At 41.4% G+C, this 21,019-nt stretch overlaps 1 protein-coding gene across 1 annotated transcript in view; it reads right to left on the bottom strand.

Annotated features, from left to right (window-relative positions):
* The window catches only part of clcn2c (chloride channel 2c), a 147,552-nt gene that overhangs the window by 102,571 nt on the left and 23,962 nt on the right, over positions 1 to 21,019 (bottom strand). The window contains exon 2 of the mRNA XM_080459103.1: positions 3,741 to 3,891. Within this exon, the coding sequence (XP_080315229.1) occupies positions 3,741 to 3,891 (151 nt within the window). The remainder of the gene's footprint in view (positions 1 to 3,740; positions 3,892 to 21,019) is intronic.

Raw genomic sequence — 21,019 nt, 5'->3', positions numbered from 1 at the left:
TTATTTGCCCACCTGGGGCGCACTTGACTCTGAATAATGAGGTGAGTCAGTTCAGGTGATCAGGATTACTATGGAGATATGGAATTGCATCTTTAAATATCATTTCTAGAATTTGACAAATTATTCCGATCATAATATGAACAAGCCTACTAGATTTTTGAGTTCCAGCTACATGTGGCCAAGTGTTTCCTGCTTTTTGAAAATGTAAATAGTTTAATAGAAACCCACTGTGCTCTGTAAGTTGTAAAGCACATGGTTGACTGGAGACACATTAAAATTGCAGTTCTTTTAGTCAAATTTCAGGTTTGTCATGTGTTGTAAAAGGATATTTTATTAAATGTGAACTTACTAATGATATCCTAATACTTGCCCCTCAAGTAAAGTGACTTAGACACTCCTGGTTTAGTATTGTGTGGTATGTTTCCATAACAGAGCACTGGACTAAAACCTGACCGCTCATCAATCAGCTGGATGTCTCCTGGTTTCCACATGCGCTGGGTTTTTAAGAGCACATTTTGCCTCAAATAAAGAGCAACAGCTTTGCATTCAGGAGAACAGCACATGTTCAGCTATGCGACAGCATTTGCTGATGTTTCTGTTTCATTCATCCAACAGTGTCTCTTTAAATTTCCCCTAACCAGAATTGATGTGACCAGTTGATATCTGGAGGGCTGACAGCAGATAGCGAGAACAGGTCATCCCCAGGTTCTCCCAAGAGTGTTTGAGGAAAAAGAAAATGGAAAAAGCTGAACTAGCTGTTTGTACCGGCCCCACATGCATTTCCACCACAGGAACTCTCCCCAGGGAACATCTTAAAGAAATCTGTCCCCTCTAACCACGAGGAATCACGGTCTAAATTAAGCTCCGGGGAGACACTGTCTCATGCCAGAAAAGTCCCTGCTCGGGTCCAGAAATGAGGATGTGTCCAAGCAATATACCAATAAATCAAATGTTTTAATGGTATGTTGCTAACTCGAGAACCTTCTCTGCTGCGTTCTTCAGTAGGTAGATTACCGTCACCTGCAGGGTAGGGAACTTAAACATCTGCGTAAACAGACACTGCCGAGGCCTTGTAGCACCAATAGCGTACTGGATTTCCTTCATCGACAGTAGGACTGTATTAAGGCTTTTCTACATAAAATTGCATTCACTCTGCAACTAACTTTTCTTTTCTTGAACCATTTCAGGTTTTAATAATCGATATTCTTGACCCATTGTTCCCTAGTAGCTACATATATACTTTATTGCAAAGGGACTGAACCAAGTCGCAAATCAACCGTACACAATATACAGTAAGCAATACAGAATATCATTGTGAGGGGGTCATTTCCAAAGCCACATTAACCTGGTTGGCCTTGAATTTAAAACCTGTGTTCTAGCTGGTTACATCTGTTCACAGAGCTATTAAAGTTTAATCATATAAGACAACTTGCCAGTGTTGACAAAAAGACAGTATTATCAATCTAAACAACCGCCAAAAAGTAAAAAAGGCAAACAACATCAGCGTTTGAGTATTTCCAATGTTGAATTTCCCTCTAGACTGCACTCAAGACATTCAAGACCTTTGGACATATGAAGCATCGCCAGGATCTGAAATGGCGCAACCCAGAGTTGTGGTGTATCTGTGTGTATATGTGTGTCTCAAAGGTAAGAGGGAATGGGAAGGTAGGATAAAAGAGAATGTGTGTGATGTGAAGTAAAATGTCTTATCTTCCACAAGAATTTTAAACACATGCCACACTGCTGTTCACAACCTCTTGTGCTGTTACGAATTCCATACAGTCTTATCTAATCTCATTACCACTTGATTTCTCTCTCTCAAATATATAATTATCATCGCTAAAAGAGCCAGAGGAACGTTGGCATGAATCCACCTGTGCATTATGATGCCGCATACATTCGCATGCTGTCCACAACAAAGGTTCGTGATTATGAAGATTGTCTGGCGCTCATCTCTGATCTATTCTGCTGTCTGACATGATGAATGCCTCCCCAGCAAATAACACTAAGGCAGTGGGTTTATTTTACATCCATCACAGGGCCAACAGTTACACATACAGTCCTGACACTCCACTTATGCTGATATACATACGGCTGGTCGACTGGTTTTCTGCTGTATACGAGAGTCGGTGTGAGAATCGACTGCTATGAACAGTGCAGAGCGGACCAGGATTGGAAGATAATATCGACGGTCAAACCTGTAGACCTCAACCTCAGCAGCATCTAGACGTAATGCGAGGATGAGGAGCTAATAACAGCTTAGAACAAGTCAGGTCTGTAAAGGGTATCAAGCCTATGACTACAAGTCATCTCCGTGGCCTGGCTTCGCAAACAAAGATCCTGAAGGCGATGGTCCAAGTCGACCTTGTGAATCCCGACTCCTCAACGATGACAAAGCCACTCACTGTTTCTGTTTGCACTGTGCTGAGTGTCTGCTGTCAAATTGCTGAGGCAGCTGTTTGTCCAAATGCTGCACTTATTTTGGCTGTCTGTTCTTTTCTGAAATAAATTTGATGACTTTTTGGAGTTGTGCCGTGTTTTATTTTGTTGCTGCTGTCCAATAATCTCCAGACAAAGCTGGAAAGGATGTACCGGCAGAAATAGCCAATAATTTGATTCTAATTGAGATTATTTTGTCTATCATCCAAGTCCTTGACATGTCTAGACCTTTAATAATTCAGTAAAGCTGCCAAACTGCCTTTGAAAGCTTCTCTGATCGACGTTATATAGTGGTAATGTCACCAATGCACACCAGAACCTTCTGTGGTTTTTCAGTCCATTAGAAGCATTCTGAAGAGAGAGTCTTAAACAGCCGCCCAATCAGCAGACTGATGGTCAGGCTACGGTAATAAATAGTACTCAGTGACCTTTTCCTCACCACAGAACACTCCCCTCAATCACAAACCTTGTTACTGACCACTCAGAAATCTGACAGAAGTCCGCTCTAGCGTACTCGGAAGTTAATGTGAACATGGTTGAATTTATGTTTATTTTAGACATTTTGATTATGGACAAAACACAATTTAGTCTTTGTTTCACATTCATGCTTGTCAAGTATGTGATGGGAAGCCATTCTGAGTGGATTCTCAATTTGTTGAAATTTTACTTTCATTGTACCCGGTTGTGTTGCAATCGTTGTGGCTGGGCCTGAAGTGACACATTGTTCTGCTCCAGATATCTGTGTGGCTAAAATATTACTGTAGGTTATTGGAGTGGTACAACTGATAATACTGCGTTTACTGAGGGTCACTTGGTATCTCTGAAGGCTGAGGCTAAGTATTCACTGTTTATTAGCTGTAGCTTATGCTACCTGAACAACTATCTTCAATGTAGAGAAACAGAGGCAGGACTCGTAGCTGCTGCTACACTGAATAAAACAATACTTAATGAATAAAAAAACAAACAAAAAAAACCCTCATTAAGATAAGTTACAGTAGTTCAGTTAAGATACGCAGAATGTGTATGGGTTAAGAATTTTTATTTTTGACATTTCCTAACAGATTAGGATTCTACACGTGATACCCATTCTAAATTCTTTAAAACAGCACTAGACTAGCATTTTCAGTGACTACACAACAATGCAGCCCATTATGAGACCTCTGCCACAACAACATCATCATAAGCAGCAGCACAGGAGTGGTGAACTTTAATCACCACAGAGGAACTCTGAACAGAGGAAAAGGAAGCGTGGTCGCAGCAGCGGCTGATTGTCTGTTAGATCACTTTTGCCATGCACTTACTGCGACACTTGGCACAGCGTCCCTTGTCATACTCCAGTAGGTCAAGGGTCCGGCTTCGCTCGGCCACCGATCGCCTCTGCCCGCTCTCCCTCAGCCGAGCGGCCTCCTCCTTGGCGTACACCCCGAGCTCCTGGGTGTAGCGCCCATACATCTGGAAACAGACACAAGTACACATTTAGAAGAAGAGGCGGGTACAAACCCAACAAAGTCTGTTTATAATGGATCAAACATAAAGAAAAGAAATTATCCAGAGTTGTGGTTTACAAACTTGTACATGCTAGAATGCGCATCAGGCTAAGAGATAGATGACAGGTCCGATATGTGCAAAGAGGCCAACGTCCACTAAATCGGAAGCGATGACCACTAACGACTACGATAATCAGTCAGCATCACCGGTGGTGTCCCCGGATGCTATACAGAATGACACCAACAGATGAAAAATGCGCCCAAGAAAAACTAAGTCATAGTTCTTTTGGTAATGAACAATAAGATCAGTAGTATGTGGTCGAAGGCCCCGTTTACGCAATGCATTTTAGCATCGAATGCTTTTTACCTCCACGTTAAGTGTAGAGTAGACTGTTGCACCATTCCGCACTGCATTTCTTTTGGTTGGCAGAAGCAGTGAGAAATGCTGTGTGATGCATCGAGTTGTACGTCAGGCTTCCTTTGGTTTACATACCGCGACAAAAGCTGTATGTAAATCTCTCTGGCTGTGCCACAACAGAAGGTATCGCCGCATCTTTCCTTTGGGACAGCCGAAAATCACAACATGTAGCCGTCTAAAGTGCAAGACTGAACTTCCTTCTGTGTGTCATCAGTTGTGGCTTTTTAATTTAGTGGGACAATTCAGGAATGGGACTTGTAAACGTCCCAGAAATTTACCACAACCATATTGTTCTCTCTAAGAGAGGGGACCGGTTGTTTTGGTTAATGGTTTTAACAAAATGTTCAAAAGTCTTTGAATTTAGTGTCTATAATTGGAAACCAGCCACCACGTTCAGAGGTGGTTATACCTTTAGCCACGAACGCCTTATATAATATATGGAAGCTTGAGGGGTTTAAACCAATGTTTCTGAACAAATTTGCATATATTCATCACTATTTCAACTTTCTTTTGGCTACACTTGCTTAAATGTAGCTGAGGACATTGTTTTAACCTGTGACATAACTCCATTAGGTTTCTAGATTAAATTTAAGCTCCTGAACTATCTGGAGAAAAAAAGTTCTAATCTTGTAGTCGTTAAATAAAATGTTGGTGCAGCAAAAAAGAAAAAAAAAAAAAAAAGGTAAACTTTCATGGACAGAAATTTTAAAAACATATCTTTTAAAAATGACAGCTATGACCGACTTTTTATGACACTGTCTGGTAAACTGACAGCAGGAAATTTGCAGCATCTTGATGCCCTGCTAACCTCAGTGTTCTCTTCAAAACCTCCCTTGTGTAAATGCCTGAATCACAATCTCAGCAATAAACTGGCTCACTTCTCAGCGGCTCCAAATTGACCAAAAACAGTGACCCAGATATGTTCACACTGATACACGCAGGCACTCAGAAAATGCAGAGTCAGCAACATACAAGACAGGAAATGTTGATCCTCTATCCCAGGCCTAGACACTAGTCCCTGCTTCCACAATGCTGTCAGGTTGTGGGTAAGGAGGGCAAGGCAGAAAAAAAAAAGAAAGAAAATGGTAACACACCTACGTCCACTCAAAAAGATCAATGAAGACTCAATACTGGAGCAGGATTTTTATCAAATGACAAAAGTTACACATTAACAGTTTATCAAAAGTTAACAGCATTCATCAAAAGTACACAGTTTCTGCAGGAACAAGATTGAAACTTGCAGTCGTTCAGAAACAGATATCAAGCCTTTTGAAAATCGGGCAACAAAAGACAATTTCAGACAAAATTCTGCATGCTTCAAATTCATATATTACAGCTCGCCAGCACGAGCCTGCCATGGAGGTTCCCTTTCAGCTGGTGACACGTTGCATGATCTTCCTTATTGCCACAAACTGAGCCCGTTTTCAAAATGCTAAAAATCACTGACTTTGGTATCAATCTGAGCAATATTCTGCTCGTCAAAAGCATATAAAATGCAGGCAGAGATGCTTTTAGAAAGTAGTCAGGCTGAAAAAGTCTGGTTGTTCCAAAATGTGACAATAGACGAAGAAATCATTGGTCTAACGTTTTTGTTTTAATCAGCTTGTTCAACCCATTTTCCTCTGAGAACCCCACAGAACAACAAATTGTCTTTCTACTCATCTTATTTTATCCTTTATCTACTTTAAAGCTGTTATATTATGCTGCCACCTACTGAACAGGTAAGGCCACTCACAAGTGTAATTAATGCCTACTCATTTGTTCAGCTCTGCTTTGATTGGGATTGCACATCTTAAGCAAACGGTGCATTCCAATGTCAAACTCCCCGACTTTCTGGATCAAACCAATATTAGATCCGGGTTCACGTTTACTGGTGTAGATCAGGGGTGTCAAACATAAGGCCCGTAGGCCAAAATAGGCCTGCAAGAGGCTCCAATCCGCCAAAACACCAAGAAAATGGTAAACATTGTAGTTGTAAAAGGAATTTTTTTAAGAGTAGGGGACACAACACAACGCTGAGACCTGAGCTGAGTTATTGGTGAAGTTGCCATGAAAGTTCACTGCTAAAAACTTGAATCCCAGCCTCAAATCCTTGGTGTAAGGGTGAGTTTGTAAAAACATGTATAACGCAACAGCTATAAGAGAAGTTTTTGGAACATTTCACACCAGAAGGTTTCATTAGAATTGGCTTCATGTTGATATTGGAGTCATTTACGTTAGAAATAGTTTGATTTTGGGAAAATTTTCATTTTCATCACGTATGCTCTGCACCACAACAAAGTAAAAGTTGAAAGTATAAATGTAATGGTTATTACGGCACTATTTTACCGGTCTGGCCCACTTCAGATAAAATTGGGCTGAACGTGGCCCCTGAACTGAAACGTGTTTGACACCCCTGGTTTAGCGGATATACACACTGGTATGCACATTGCTGAAGCGTACCACACAGTGCCCTGCGCACACACCTGAGGGCTGCTGCCTACGTTCAGAGAGATCTTGTGAGAAGGTTTGTGAGCTATCAAGTCCAGACAGCAATAACTGACAGTTTATTGGGGTCAATGGTCACAGGCTGCAGTACACAATGTTAAAGTGAAGGAGGAACATTCAAAGCATGTCATAATTTACTTAAAGTCAAACGAAACCCACAATTAAAGCAAGGACAGTAGATGTGTAGCGCTCGTCACACACTTATCCAAAGGGAAAGATACTTTGCAGAACTGCACTCAGATGTTGTGCAAGACATATAAAAAGAGTGTTTTGGTATCTTTCAATTGTGTCTGAGGTCAAAAAGTTCCTCCAGTTTCTGTTCCTGGTGTGAAAGCTGATAACAGTACTCGTACTGACTTCCTGAAAAGGATATTTTATTGACCAGACTGTATCATTCCAGATGATTTTTGCAATGATATTGAGAAACAGTAAAATCCTGTAACAATGTTACTGTGAATGTATTCAAAAAAAAAAAAGTCTCAATCGTCAGACACATTTTTTTTACAAATGTTGTGTACAGTCTGACTAAAAGTACAAAGTTTAAACATTGTTTCTAAACTCCACGTAACACAACGTTCGCTGCTTGTATCATCTTGGCTTAAAGCGATTTGTTATCTTTCGAAAAGCAACTGTTCTGCTCCAGTAGTGTCGCCCTCCAGCGTTGGAACAAGTCGAGACATTTTATTGATTAGCCATAAGTGAACAAACTGTTGTTGGGTTTGTTTGACCTTATACGAATGGTTCCAATCACCACGAGATAATTTAGATGATTGAGCAAAAAAAATAAAATAAAAAACAGGAAGTTGGCACGTTCCTGCCAAACCGGATAAGTTACAAAGCGGTTTTGAAAAGCTGACCTTAAGACTGGGAGCGACCCCAACTCTTCTTTCTATTAGTTACTTTATGCTTTCTGCACTCTACAACATTCCAGACCCTGAAAACAGCATGAAGCATTGCATGCTTCTCTGTTGAGGAACAGTCAAAAACCAGTCAATGATGTCCTGATGTTTGCAAAAACACTGAGCAAAACAAATATTCCCATGGGGGTGAACTCAGGTACTCAAGCAGTTCTGTTGTCAAGTCAGATGTAGAATTGTAAAGAAGGCCAATATGAGCCAACACTTTTTGCTATTTTAAGTAATCTTATGGATGTTTGATGAAGAAACCTTTGCATGGTCCCATTTATACTGGCTGGGTGTTTCAGATCAGTGCTTCCCAGTCAGTGCTCTAGCTCTAAATGATACAATGAGAGAATTTCCTTAACAAATCCTAATGAATTGATTCTTGCCATCTGCGACACTGAAGGAAATTGCCTTGCAGATCACTACGGCCTCACTTGAGGATCGATCCTCGAAAAAGGTGCCCGAACCCAACCAGGATGGTTCACTCTCGTGAAGTGTGCTGCAGTATCTTCTGGACCTGAGAGAAAACGAGCACTCGACACCAATTAGATGGCAAAATTATTTGGGTGTTCGACAATAATTGAAATTTCAATGGATTCTGATTTCTAAATGTGCTCGTAAATGAGTGAGAGTAAGATATGTCAACTGTATCTATTCAAGTGAAATAATCAACACACCACCATTCTTGTTTCCTGAAAATTACAATGAAAAGCATCCAATAATTAATCAACGCATTTGTTGACATTTGTTCATGGGAGAATATGCTGCAGTGCAGCAAAGCTGAGCTTCATTTATAAGAGAGCAGATAAACAAAAAGAAACTAAATGTTTGTTAATGAATCCGTTTGTGACCCATGTGGAGCTGGTTTCAATTCAAAACCACTTCTTAATAGCAAGACCTCCTCAGCAGAATGCATTAATAGACTGAGGAGCCTCAAAATACCTCACTAGGTCCATGAGAAGGTCCAATCTTGGAGTAAGAAAGGAATGTACACAAACAGTGGGAAATGCAGAAAAAAAAAATCAGGGAGGGAAACATTTGGGGAACGATTTGGGGTTTCCGACATCAAATGCCAACCACTGTTCAAACCAAGATGCCATTCTGCGTGGCATTCCCGGCCACATTCATGATCGCCAACCCCTAAGTTTTAATTAAGTAAGGAAGCTTCAAACGCGACGGAAAGTCAAAGAAACCCGAAAACAAGAAGGCAGAAATAGACCTACTCAGACGCAACCCCTTGAAACTAGCATCTGACCAGAGGAAGAAAACAAACAGACCCATCTAGAACAAAGGCATTACTGCTTGAAAGCCTATCATTATGTTGGCCATAGTTGCAAACGGGCACTTGGCAAGAGCCACCCTGGGTTAATTGATCCCAGATGAACGGGGTGCCCAGGACTCATTGTTCTAGTCCCAAGGGCAAAGGAAAGGGCACTGGTGAAAAATCACACCAGCATTAAGTGTATTAGTTGCACTTCAGCATCATAGTACACGACACAATAAGATCCCGGCGTGTGCTGCACGGTTTTAAACTCTTCTATAACCGAGAATTCTAAAAAGTTCAACGAGTAACTAACAAACCAAATGGGCTTTGCCAAAATGAGAAAACAAACAAACAAAACATAACACCCTAAGGCTAATTGCCTTGTTCAATGACAGTTGAGATAGCAGGTGAATGAGAGATGGGAGATAAGCACTCATCAACTCCACCCCAGTTTCCATGATGCAGTGGACTAAAGATTAAAGAAGAACATGTATGACCTCTTTGAATTTCAAAAAACTCAGAAGTGCCAGGCAATAAGCTTTACTTGAATTGGAAAGGCCACATCTATTTTTAATTTTGATTGCGATTTAAGAAAACAGCCGAGCGTCACAGTTCACTGATATTACATATATAACCATGACAAATTCCCCCAAACTCATGTTCCATGAACTATAGGACTATAAAAGATTTCAAATACTGCAGTAGCCAAAACTGTCTCCACCATAACCTTGGACACTGTTGTTCACAATGCAGGCGACAAGTGAAGCACGAGGACAAAAACAAATGGTGAGGCTTAAAGAAGGGAGGGTGTGTTTTATTAATCATGCAAGCAAAGACCAGAGAGGAGAAACCAGTCAAGGAAGCAAGAACAATGTTGTCAAAAAATAAACCTGAGGGGAAAAAGCTTTGAGTAGCTATGTACAAGCTTGATAGGCTTTTGGCATTAATCAGAGGTTAATGAGTAAACAAGCCTCTGCAGTTTGATCTGTCTGATAAAACATGACGACACAAACAGGCAGACCTAGGAACCACACTTGTTTGGTAAATTATAGGGAAAAGAAAAGGCATGCATTCAAATTCTCATATTTTCTGGACTGTAACTTGTATCTATCAAAAGAAAATAATTCATTATGGTGATGGAAAGAATTTACAAAAAAGAAACACGCGTATAAGCTGCATTTTTTGTTTTTATGCAAAGATGAAACAGCAACACTGAATCTGCAAAACGCAGAAGTTGTATGTACCCCCAACTTTGAATTTTTGATATGACAATATAATGTTCTTCAATGCAACGGTAGCTAGTTACAATACTGAACCTCGTTCAGCTTCACCCGGACATTTACGACTTGCAACCAGAAAGATAAACCCGCTTTTGTTTCATTAAGATGAAGGAAAGCAAATTTGAGTTCACTGGTGGTGGAATATTACAACATGACCAACATTCCATTGACACTTCATGGTAGTATTTCTCTCCCGGCCAGTAAAGAAGTAGCTGACGTCAGTCCCCTTTTACACGACAACATTTTCAAGAGAATACACAAAACTTTAGTTCCATTTACACGATAACACTGGTCGGCACCACAGTAAATGCAATTATTATTTTTTTTTTTTTTTTAATGGCTCCCAAGGTGGAACTTTTTGAAAATGCTCCTTTTAAAAACGGTGCTGTGTGAACGCAAAACTTTCCTAAAACAAAAATGTAAAAATAATGATTTGTTTTCACTGGAAACGTTGTGTAAATAGGACCTTTAACAAAATGTGATACATGGCGCCATTTCCTTTACAATAGTAGTACAAAGGTGCATCTGACATTCTTCAGTGAGAATGAGCATATGTCCCCCACTAAAGTATTTAACAAAATTCAAGAAATATTCCATTTCAATATTCAACTGTTAATTTGGGAGGAATCCGGAAAAACTTTGGAAGCTGCCAAATATGGCCATTTGCTCAAGAAAGGGTTAACAAGACTTTATCAGGAGGCTGTAACACTCAACTGGAATTATTGGCCAACAATCTAACCAGTTAGTCTGTCATTGCCTTCAAGGCAGCTGTAAATCACAGAATATCACCCTGTCAGATCATGACAGTTTGTGATAAAAAAAAATATGAGAACATTTCTGGGAGAAGCCAAATAAACTGAACTGATTGGAGGAAAAAACCTCGTGAGGCTCTAGTTAAAGTAATGCAATCACAATTATGGGACATCAAGTGGTAATTCTGATAGACAATCACCCGAGTGACACTCACTCATGTTCTATACTTTGCTTTGTGTACCGATTGTGTTGTGACAATGCCTCCTCAGCTTTAGTGAATAGGTCTTTAACTTTAATCAACATATATTTAAGCTGATAGGTTCTAAAACATGAAGATATATGAACCATGCATGGGAAAATCCCAGCCTGAGGCCTCCATCTTTCAGCATTACCTCACAAATACAACACTGTGCTAAAGTTTAGTAAGTGGTTTACCACCAAGCGTCACACCACTGCAGCAAACAGAAAGAAACAATCCCTCATTCACAGGAACATTTTGCTGCCACAATCGGCTAAAATAAAAATAAATGAATAAAAAACAGCAGCTGCTAGTAAAGACCTGAAAATTCTCAACACTAAAACAAGAGGAAAAACGTTACTGATTTTACATATTTTCTATGATTTCTTTTCATTTTCTTGGATAGGAATGACTGCACATGCTACTGATAAGTAAAAGCAATACTAAAGAGATTCAGTAACACAAAGACTAGCGAAGTCAATATTTGTCCAAAGATAACACTGGGGCCAAGGGGACACTGGGAAAAGACCACAGCCTGCAGGAGTGTGAGAGTGCCTGTGTTTGCTACCTTGTGTGGCATTGCGTGTTGTACCATGCCAACTACACACAAGTGAGGGCCAGCATAGTGAGGGACCCTGAATGAGGCCTGAAATATACATGAATGGGAGCTGGGAGAGCTGTCGAAGCACGGCTGGCTTCATTCCAAGCGGCCAACCCTAAATGACCAGGAACCTTCAATATTGGAGCCCAGCATGCCACCACTTACTGCAGCTAATGAGCTCCCTGACAGAGAGCGTGCATGTGTGTCTTCTCCTTGGAAGTGTGTGTGTGGATGACGGGGGGGGGGGGGGGGGGGGGGGGGGATAAAAGAGCATCGATTCAGCTCCTTCACAGTAAAAACAGATAAGCTAGTCCTCGTTCCTCTCAGTCAACTTTCCTTTTAAAATCATCCCACCGTACAATAACAGGTAGAGGAGCCACAGACACACACCTTGTCCTGTGCACCACGGGGCAAGTGCACACTTTTTCTTTTTCTTTTTTTTTTTGTGAGAAGGAAGGAAGGGGAGCATTCTGAAAGAATCATTGTGTAATTAATCTAGAGGAGGGACCGTGTGAAGGGACTGGAGGAAGAAAAGGGTGAGGAGTGCGAGTGTGTGGGAGAGGAAGAGGAATCCGACGGTTTTCGAGATTCTTCGCCCTGACCAGGATGAAACTGTGGGGCTGAACACTGCACCTTTGTGCCAGTTTTATGTTCGGCGAGTGTTTTTCAACACAGCGGCAGCTTTGTCTCGCATGACTGGCAGACTCTTCCACTTTGCATGTGGCAAAAGTTTGTGGTTGAAATATTTCAACTTAGCATCAGCACCGATGTTCCAGGCTGAACTTTCAGACTGTAAGTTGCACTTTATCAGCTGTTCTCTGTTCATTAAACTTAAACGAATGATTTATTTACCAATATATACAGGTATCAACAATCTGGAACCAATAGATGTCACTGCATGACAAGAGAATGCTGCCGCAGTACAAAAACCCTCCATTAGTACCACATTTGACGGAGAAGAAAAGTGAAATATTGGCAAAAACCTGAAAACCGCACAGTAGAATCTAAACTAAAAATCAAAACTATAGAAAACAGAAAAAGCAGCATAAAGTGTTTGGTCTTGGAAACATTCCAGGGAAAGGCAGAGAGGCAAATGGTGAGCTTAAAACACGATGGAAGGAGCTGCAGAACAAAGTAACAGAAGGCTCTGGAACAAAAGCTGCTGGACCAGGCTTATCAATGGGGCAGGCACATCTGCACATTGAAAGGAAAATACCAAAAGCTAAAAAAAAATTTCTCTCCATGTATTCGACTAACATCCCAACTAATTTAAACAGAAGCAGGCTTTGCAGTGTCATTGTCCGGATGAGCCACGCATCATGTTAAATAAGAACTTCCCTGAGCACTTCCAGCGAGTACCGTGAGCAGCAGGTTCTCCAAGAAGGTTTGGGATGTTTGTGGTTTTGCATTCCTCCAGTGGCAAAGTGATTTTGTGGAAGTTTATTTCTTGTCAGAGATTACATGTTTTTATCGCGATAGACAAGTCAAAGATGAACCCCCAAATCTCTACCAGTTAGAGGCATTGGCTGTGCATTGTTGTTGTGGTAAATTAAATAATAATTAAATTAATAGTAAATTTAATAGTAAATAGGCCCTGGACCTGGAAGGGAAAGTATAAAAATGAGGAACTACCTCATTTAAGTGCCCCCATATCTCACCCATGTTGCTGGATGACTTCATGCGTTTGTGTCCTGGATGACTATTAAAAGGTTGTATCCATTAAGGCACCACCGCAACAAACCTCATACTTCAGAACCCCAGTGTGACCATTTCCTAATAACAACCTTCCTCGATGGTTTTGTTGGGTGCTTAAGTTCACATTCTGTTCCTCTAATGGCACTTAAATATTCATTCTGCACGTCTTTACTTTGGCAGGAAATGTTGGCTCTGTTCATTTCTGCAATGAGATTCTTGCTTTTTGGTCTCTTCCAACCTGCGGCTTCGTGCAAGTAATTCCTACAAGTTTGATAGGGAGGGAGGGATTGATTGTACTGATTTAGTGAACAACAAACATCCCTCGGGGCGGGGGCACGAAAGAGGGGGATGAAAAGGATTTACAGTAAATAAAGGCTTTCCAATCCTCCTGCGAGAAAACCCCAGGGCGGCCGGGCTACCAGGGAGTTTTGTACGCTTGTGCCAGGGTGCCATGCCAACCATCCGGGCCTCTCACACACTGACCCCAGAGTTGGACAAACACAGGAAAGAAAAGAGGCAGGCAATGGACGGACAGACAGATGGCAGGAAAATAAGAGGCAGGAAAAGCTGCAGGAGGTTGATGGCGGTGATGGACAGACTGCGACGAAAGGTAAAAAAAGAAAGAGAGAATGGGTTAATGTACATGTGTGAAGGGAGGAGAGTGTGTGTGTGTGTGTGGGGGGGGGGCTGCTTAGAAGTTTGGCCCCGTGTACAAAATCCATTCAAGAGTGTGAGCTGAATTTAGATGTTAAATGAGAGATGGAAGGAGGGAGCGGGCAGGACGGATGAAAGAGTGCAGCTGTGAACACCAGAGGAACCACTGGTGATTAATGATGGGCGCTCTACACCTGTCCGAAGGAACACGGTCCACACCAAACACACACACCAAACACACACACACACACACACACGACCCCAATCTCCTACAATAATCAGTCTGAAGATGATTTCTACTCCAACTAGTGAAATATGAACATTTGAATTACGTACAAGAGATTCTGTTATGGTTGAATATTGTAGTTCAGTGTAATGTACACTGTCCCAGCATACAAATTAAACACACACACACACACACACACACACACACACTCTCTCTCTCTCTATTAATGTGCAGACAGATGAGCACTGATGTCTCACTACAGAGGCGCCGTCTCTTCTTCTGTCCGTTCATTCTCGTCTCAGTTATTCGGTTCCAAGAACGGCCTGGCAGCTGCACATTGATAGTAATTCCACGTCTTGAGTGCCGCCACACGAATGAACGGCGGTTGCAGCAAAGTGCCGACGCTCACCTGTGGACTGAGTGCAGCAACAAGCAGCAGGTGGACACTCCGGTTGCCTCATTAGGAAAAAGTCGGTTTGCTTGGGTGCGTTCAGCACTGCTGCTGTTTCCAAACACTTGCATCAGTTTTCATACCGTCCTTCCAGGTTTCGAAAACACATACAGAGTATAAATCGAGGAAAACCACTGAAATGAAAAGGTTGTTCAGACAGATGAAACCCGCTCTAAAGACCTACTTATGTTTATGTTCCTGGAGCTTTGCAGCCAATTATTATGGTTGGTTTTCTCAAGTGCCATTGACCACATATCCAGTATAAAGGGATTCAGGTTTTCTTTGGGATCATTCAAGTATATATATATATTTACTACTGATATGGAAGTCATACAATGAACAAATTCAGAGAAGACTCCCTCTGAGTCTCACAATATGGTTATTGCCACTGGGTTTGCAACCCCTAAAAAGGCAGGTTGAGAAATAAATAACACTTTGGGATTGATGTGAAATTTCTGCTCAGACATCTGATATAAAAAAAACCCAAAAAAACAACAGAGCCAAGCTGCTCGATAAGTGTGGTCCCTAACAGTGGAGACTTCTAAACATACACCACCATGATCCTGTTCTTCACAGCATGTTCCCTTTCCTTCAACCAACCATCCATCCATCCATCCATCCCACACACACAAACACACACACACACCCCAGCAGACAGAAAGACAGAGAGAGAGAGTGAGTGTGCAGGGACTGGAGCGAGGCCGTTGCGTCAGTGCAGAGGAAGTTCTGCTTGACAGATTCCCATTAGGCAAGTGCTTACAGGTGACGAGAGAGACGGCAGAGCAAAAAATAAATTGGGAGGAAAAAGCCTCCTCGTGCACTGTGGCCCTCATTGAACATTTAAAGCATTGTGTGAGCAATGCTCCGATATTGAGGCATCATTACAGATACACACTCCGACAGGAAGATTCTCGGCAGCTGATAGCATCTAATGAAATGACGAGATCACCTGTTGTACACAGAGTATTTGTATTAAGCCGAGAACTGAAGCCAAAGGATATTGCATGAATGGTAAATCAGCTTGCTTTCACTGCTTCAGCAACCAACATAGCTGTTGCAGTAATTTATACACGATCCTAAACACACACTCGTACCAAAGGTAAGAGCTGCAGGCCGAGGTGCTTGTCCCCCATTTAGAGAACCTTTCGAACGGACACTTCGACAATGGCCCAGGAACAGACAGAATAGAACAGAAACACTTTTAAAATCCCAGAGGGAAATTCTTTTAACCAATGGATGTGGCTGCCATACAAGGCGTTCAATTCATCCAATGCAGTTGGGGGTTCAGTGTCTTGCTCAAGGACACTTCAATATGTGGACAGGGAGAGCTCGAGAATCAAACCTATAACACTCAGATTGAGGTGTTTTGGGGTTTATTTTTTGGGAGGGGGGGGGGGGGGGGGGTAAAGTTGTGAGACTTCTTTTGTATCATGAATCAAAGTATTAAGGTCATTTCGGCCATTGTGATGATTTACAATAAACACAACCACTGAAGTAAACAATGCTAATGTCTTTACGCTTTTTTTTGTTCTCCAAACTGGTGTGGACAAATGACAACACTGCCGCCTAGTGGCTGTTGGGAGAAAGCAGGTTGATAAAGGCCGCTGGTTTCCTTTGTTTTTGCAGCAAAAAATAACTAAATATTGTTTGGTGAGTGTTTGATATTGATAATGGGTTTAAACAATATTAAAATAGAAAAAACACTTGTCGCTTTGGAATTCATACTTGGACCCACTTTTAACATAAGTATCATCAAAATTTAAACTCGAGTAGAATTAATTTTTGGGGGGAAAAATATATATTGTTAGTCATTTTTCTTTAATATTTACATTGACTTTTGACCTGTAGCCTATACATGTGATAAAATGGTAAAATCCACTCTCAACACAATCTGGGCCAGTAAGGATTCCTCAGGTTGGCTGAACATGGTGACATACAGACCAAGAAGTCACAGTGCATTGAAACGGTCTTTCACAAGGTGCAATATCAACATTTACAAAATACAATGACAATAAAATTGTGATGGCCTATTGTCTATTTCTGCTTCATCACATTTGTATCAATGTCTGTTATTGTTGCTTGCATATTGCACAATGCATTAATTTGTAAGAAATTGTAGAACAATAAAATTATATTATCCCATTTCAGCCGTTTCCATTTGGCAGGTTTGTTTTTATTAAAGCTATCTCTGGTGTGACTGCTTACACACACTTTAAATGTCAGTGATGCCACTGGGTTCCATTAGCACTCTTTTCATAATCATCACACTGAGGTAAATGTCGGCAGTGCAAATGACGAGTTGCTAATTGAGTAAATTAACTTTGTAAACAAGCCAACGAATTTTGGTAAAATGGCATCAAATGAAGACGAGATGAGAAATGACAGTAAGAGAAGGGACAATGCAGTCCCAGTGTGAGGCAGAGGGAGGAAAGACATGGACGCACAATGACTCCCTGTGTTCCTCGCTCACCCCCCTTCTGTTTCTCACACGTGCTCCGACGGGACGTGGGAAGACACCACCGTGGCACTGCCCCGTACCGGCCTTCACACACACACACACACACACACATACACACACACACACACACACACACATACACACTACGGCTGGGGACGTACTGTCCAGCAAACTCATCAGTGACATCTGACTGAGAAAACACAGCTGTGACAATAACTGGCCCCAACCGGTGGGACTCAATAACACTGTTGAACAGACCTCAAGTAGAAAGAAAGTCATGAAATAGAGGGATAGCTGGAAGAAAAACCAAGGCGAGACTTCGTGCAACAATAGGCGAGAACCCTCCGGAGGTGGAGGTGGCAAGAGCCTGAGAAAACATTATGCAGCAATGGAGAGGTGGGGAGAGAGGCTGAGCGAGAGAGAGAGAGAGAGGGGCCGAAATATGAGAGTCATAACAGCAACAACAGGAGTCCAGAGTGTGAGAACTGAAGGGGGGTGAGAAAGCACGAGAACAAGTCGCTGGCAGGTGAGAGGGTGAATAATAAAAGAAAGGCTCGGTGGAGGCTGAGAGGGGCACACGCTCACACACCAAAGAGGATGGACATATAGAAAGAGGGGGGGGGGGGGGGCAGTATTAAGTGCCAGGCAGGCCAGGTTTTCTATCAATATCTGTAATGAAATAAAGGCTGCCCAAGACAATAACCAATTAACCTGAGAGTGCTTTACTTGTGCTCGTTTTTCTCTCCTTCCCGGCGTCCTATACCCGAGGAGCAACTCTCAGAGTGGGGTTCATCATACTTCATGGTTAGAAAAATGCAATATGCCTAATTTAGAAAGGGTTTAAGGTCATTGTTATGTTAGGATAAGAGGCTCGTCAATGCAATTTGTCTATCGGTGGGCCCAAAACACAATGATGTTTAATTGTGTGTGTCTGTGTGAAACCTGCAATGATTAGCATGGAGCCGCATTACACACATGACAACCAAGCACCAGCTATATCAGATTACCAGTCATTTTCATAAGAGCCCTTTCTCATCATTTATTCAAAGTGATTAATGTGATAAGAGTGTAAGTATTAGATTAGTTTCCTAATTTGATCACAGTCATTGTATTTAATAAGCCAGCATTTTTTATTTTTTTTTAAATACTCAAGCCCTGTTGCTTGACTGAGAAGGACTTCATAATTGTGTCTGTCAGTAACGTTAACTATGGAGGAAAAGGCACAAAAAGATGCAAGAAGACAATGCAAGAAAAAGAAGACAACCCAGGAACAAGAAGACGCAGAAGACGACGAAACAAGAGAAAAGAAGATGAAGATGCAAGAAGGACATGATGATAAAAAGATAAGTGGACCATAGATTGAAAAGATAAGAGGTGGTGATGGTTATCAAAGTACTAATGAATAAAGGAAGAAGAAACAGGAGAAGAGTGGAAGATAGAGGAGAAGCAAAGGAAAAGTAAAAATGAGAAATAGAGCATGAGAAGTGTAAAACAAGAAAACAGGAGAAGGAAAGAGAAGGAAGTCTTACAGGAAACGACAAGAAATATAGGAGGGAAATAAAGCAAACAAAATCCAATTAAATGAGACTTTTTTTTTTTACCTTCAAGAAAAGATGTAAAACAAAAGACAAAAAAACTAAATGCGAAAACATGAACACAAGAAAAAGAAGAGAAGGTGACGGGTAGGGGAACTACGTATAAGAAACAAATGAGCAGCACTCTCGCTGTGAAAAATCACAGAACTCTTTAATCGAACTTTAAATGAAGGTGGCTGCTGTGGTGAACAGCACAAACACTGTAAGTGCACATGCACACACAAATGACTCTACCCTGCTTTAACGGATTAACTTCCTTAGCTTTATCACGCGAGCTAAGATTAGTTCGATCAAGTTTACACACACACACACACACACACACATAGGAAACAAAGGAAGCATTTACCAACACGAGCCTGGAACAAATGGAAGACTGGGGAAAGACTCGAGATGGGGCAGTAACTATTAGCACATCTGTTTGCTCTGTGTTTCACCTCCTGGAATTTCACATCCACTGAAGTCCAAAAACAAAACTCCAATAATCCCATTTCATAACCCAGCCAATCTGCACATATTGATTTGGCATTGGTAGCCTTTTGGAAATCATTGTGGGAATGCCTTTGTCTGAGTCTTTGTCTCCCAAGTAATCGCTGAGCTGAAGCTCTTGGACAGGTGAGGCTGAAATTGCTCTGCACTTCAGTAAATCCACTTAGCTGGCCGGTTACGTCAGATGACTATAAGATATTAATGTAAAAAAAAAAAAGAAGGTAGGACCTTGTGTGTCTTAGTGTTACATGGAACAGTCCCACAGAAAACAACAAAAAGCTCTTACTGAAAGGACAAAAGGGTAAGACCAGGATCCAAACATCCCTTTTCCACACCATTTTCATCTGGTGAGGATGAGCAGGATGTGGAACACTGTCACTGTGTGTCGGTGTAAACATCAGACAGGTCACCAGTCCAATCACAGGAGTAACACAGGTAGACAAACACACGTACACACACCTTCACCTCAAAGTAACCACATAGTCCAACGAGTATGTCTCTGAAATGTGGAAAGTAGGTGAAACACTGAAGAAAATGGAGGGAAAACAAAGTCAACAAAGGCCCAATGCCTGGACTCAAACCAGGGGTATCCCGCTGTTAGGCAAGAGTGCAAACCACTACACCATTGCATTAGGGTTACACTGAGCAACAGAGGTTATTCTTTCTATATCGTTATTTGACAAGTTTGTAAACATTTATTATGCTATTATTAACTGTTTAAATTGCTGAAGCTTAATTAGAATAGTTATTTTGGCAAAGATTTGGGAGTCGCAGAGGTTAGAGTTAGACCACCAAGCTTTTGGTAATAATGCACAGGAAATTAAGGCACATGAAGTTAAAGCAATGTTTGACTCTGTGGCAAAAAATAAATAAATAAAATGATTGGTCACTCAGAAGGTGCAACCATCAGGTATTGCTGCAGATAATTATCTAGAACCATTGTCCTTTTATAAATATGCCATTAACTACATTACCCATACACCAAATAATAATCAGTCATGAATTATTTTCCATTTTTAATGGTTAATATTTGGATAATAACTGGTTAAGTGTATTGATTGGTCACTTACATGCTCACATGATGCTCTACTCACTATCTGATCAGGACTTGGTAAGACAAGTGATGTTTACATTGATAAGCACTATTGAAAATAATTTCTAGTAGATTACGGTCCCTAGTCCATATGAACATGTGTGCTGATTCTGAAGAAATTCTCTCATAGCATTTGAAAGCTCATGCCATTAAGAAGAAGGGGCAGAGGTAATGATCCAAGTGTGTTATGGACTTCAGAGAGAGCCATCCCCAACCGAGACTTCACAACTGGACGATGTGTAATGACAGATATTACTTTCACATCATGTTCAGTCTTTAGTAGAAGTCAACTTTCCCACGAGGTCACTGCAGAGTTGGGCCGCTTCAGCGGGGGGACTCCTGCGACGGCGCGAGTGGAGTTGGAGACGTGACTGAAGTGGTCCCGGACCACAGGCTGAGGTCAGCGGCTGCTTAAGTGAGAGGTCAGAGTGCTGCAGCTGTCTTTTGTCGAGGAGTGTGCAGGGACAATAACACAGCCGCCTCAGCCGCACA

The sequence above is a fragment of the Lipophrys pholis genome (assembly GCF_963383615.2).
Source record: "Lipophrys pholis genome assembly, chromosome: 3".
Classification (NCBI taxonomy): domain Eukaryota; kingdom Metazoa; phylum Chordata; class Actinopteri; order Blenniiformes; family Blenniidae; genus Lipophrys; species Lipophrys pholis.
Note: the sequence above shows the minus strand (reverse complement) of the source record. Positions and strands in the feature narration are given on the sequence as shown.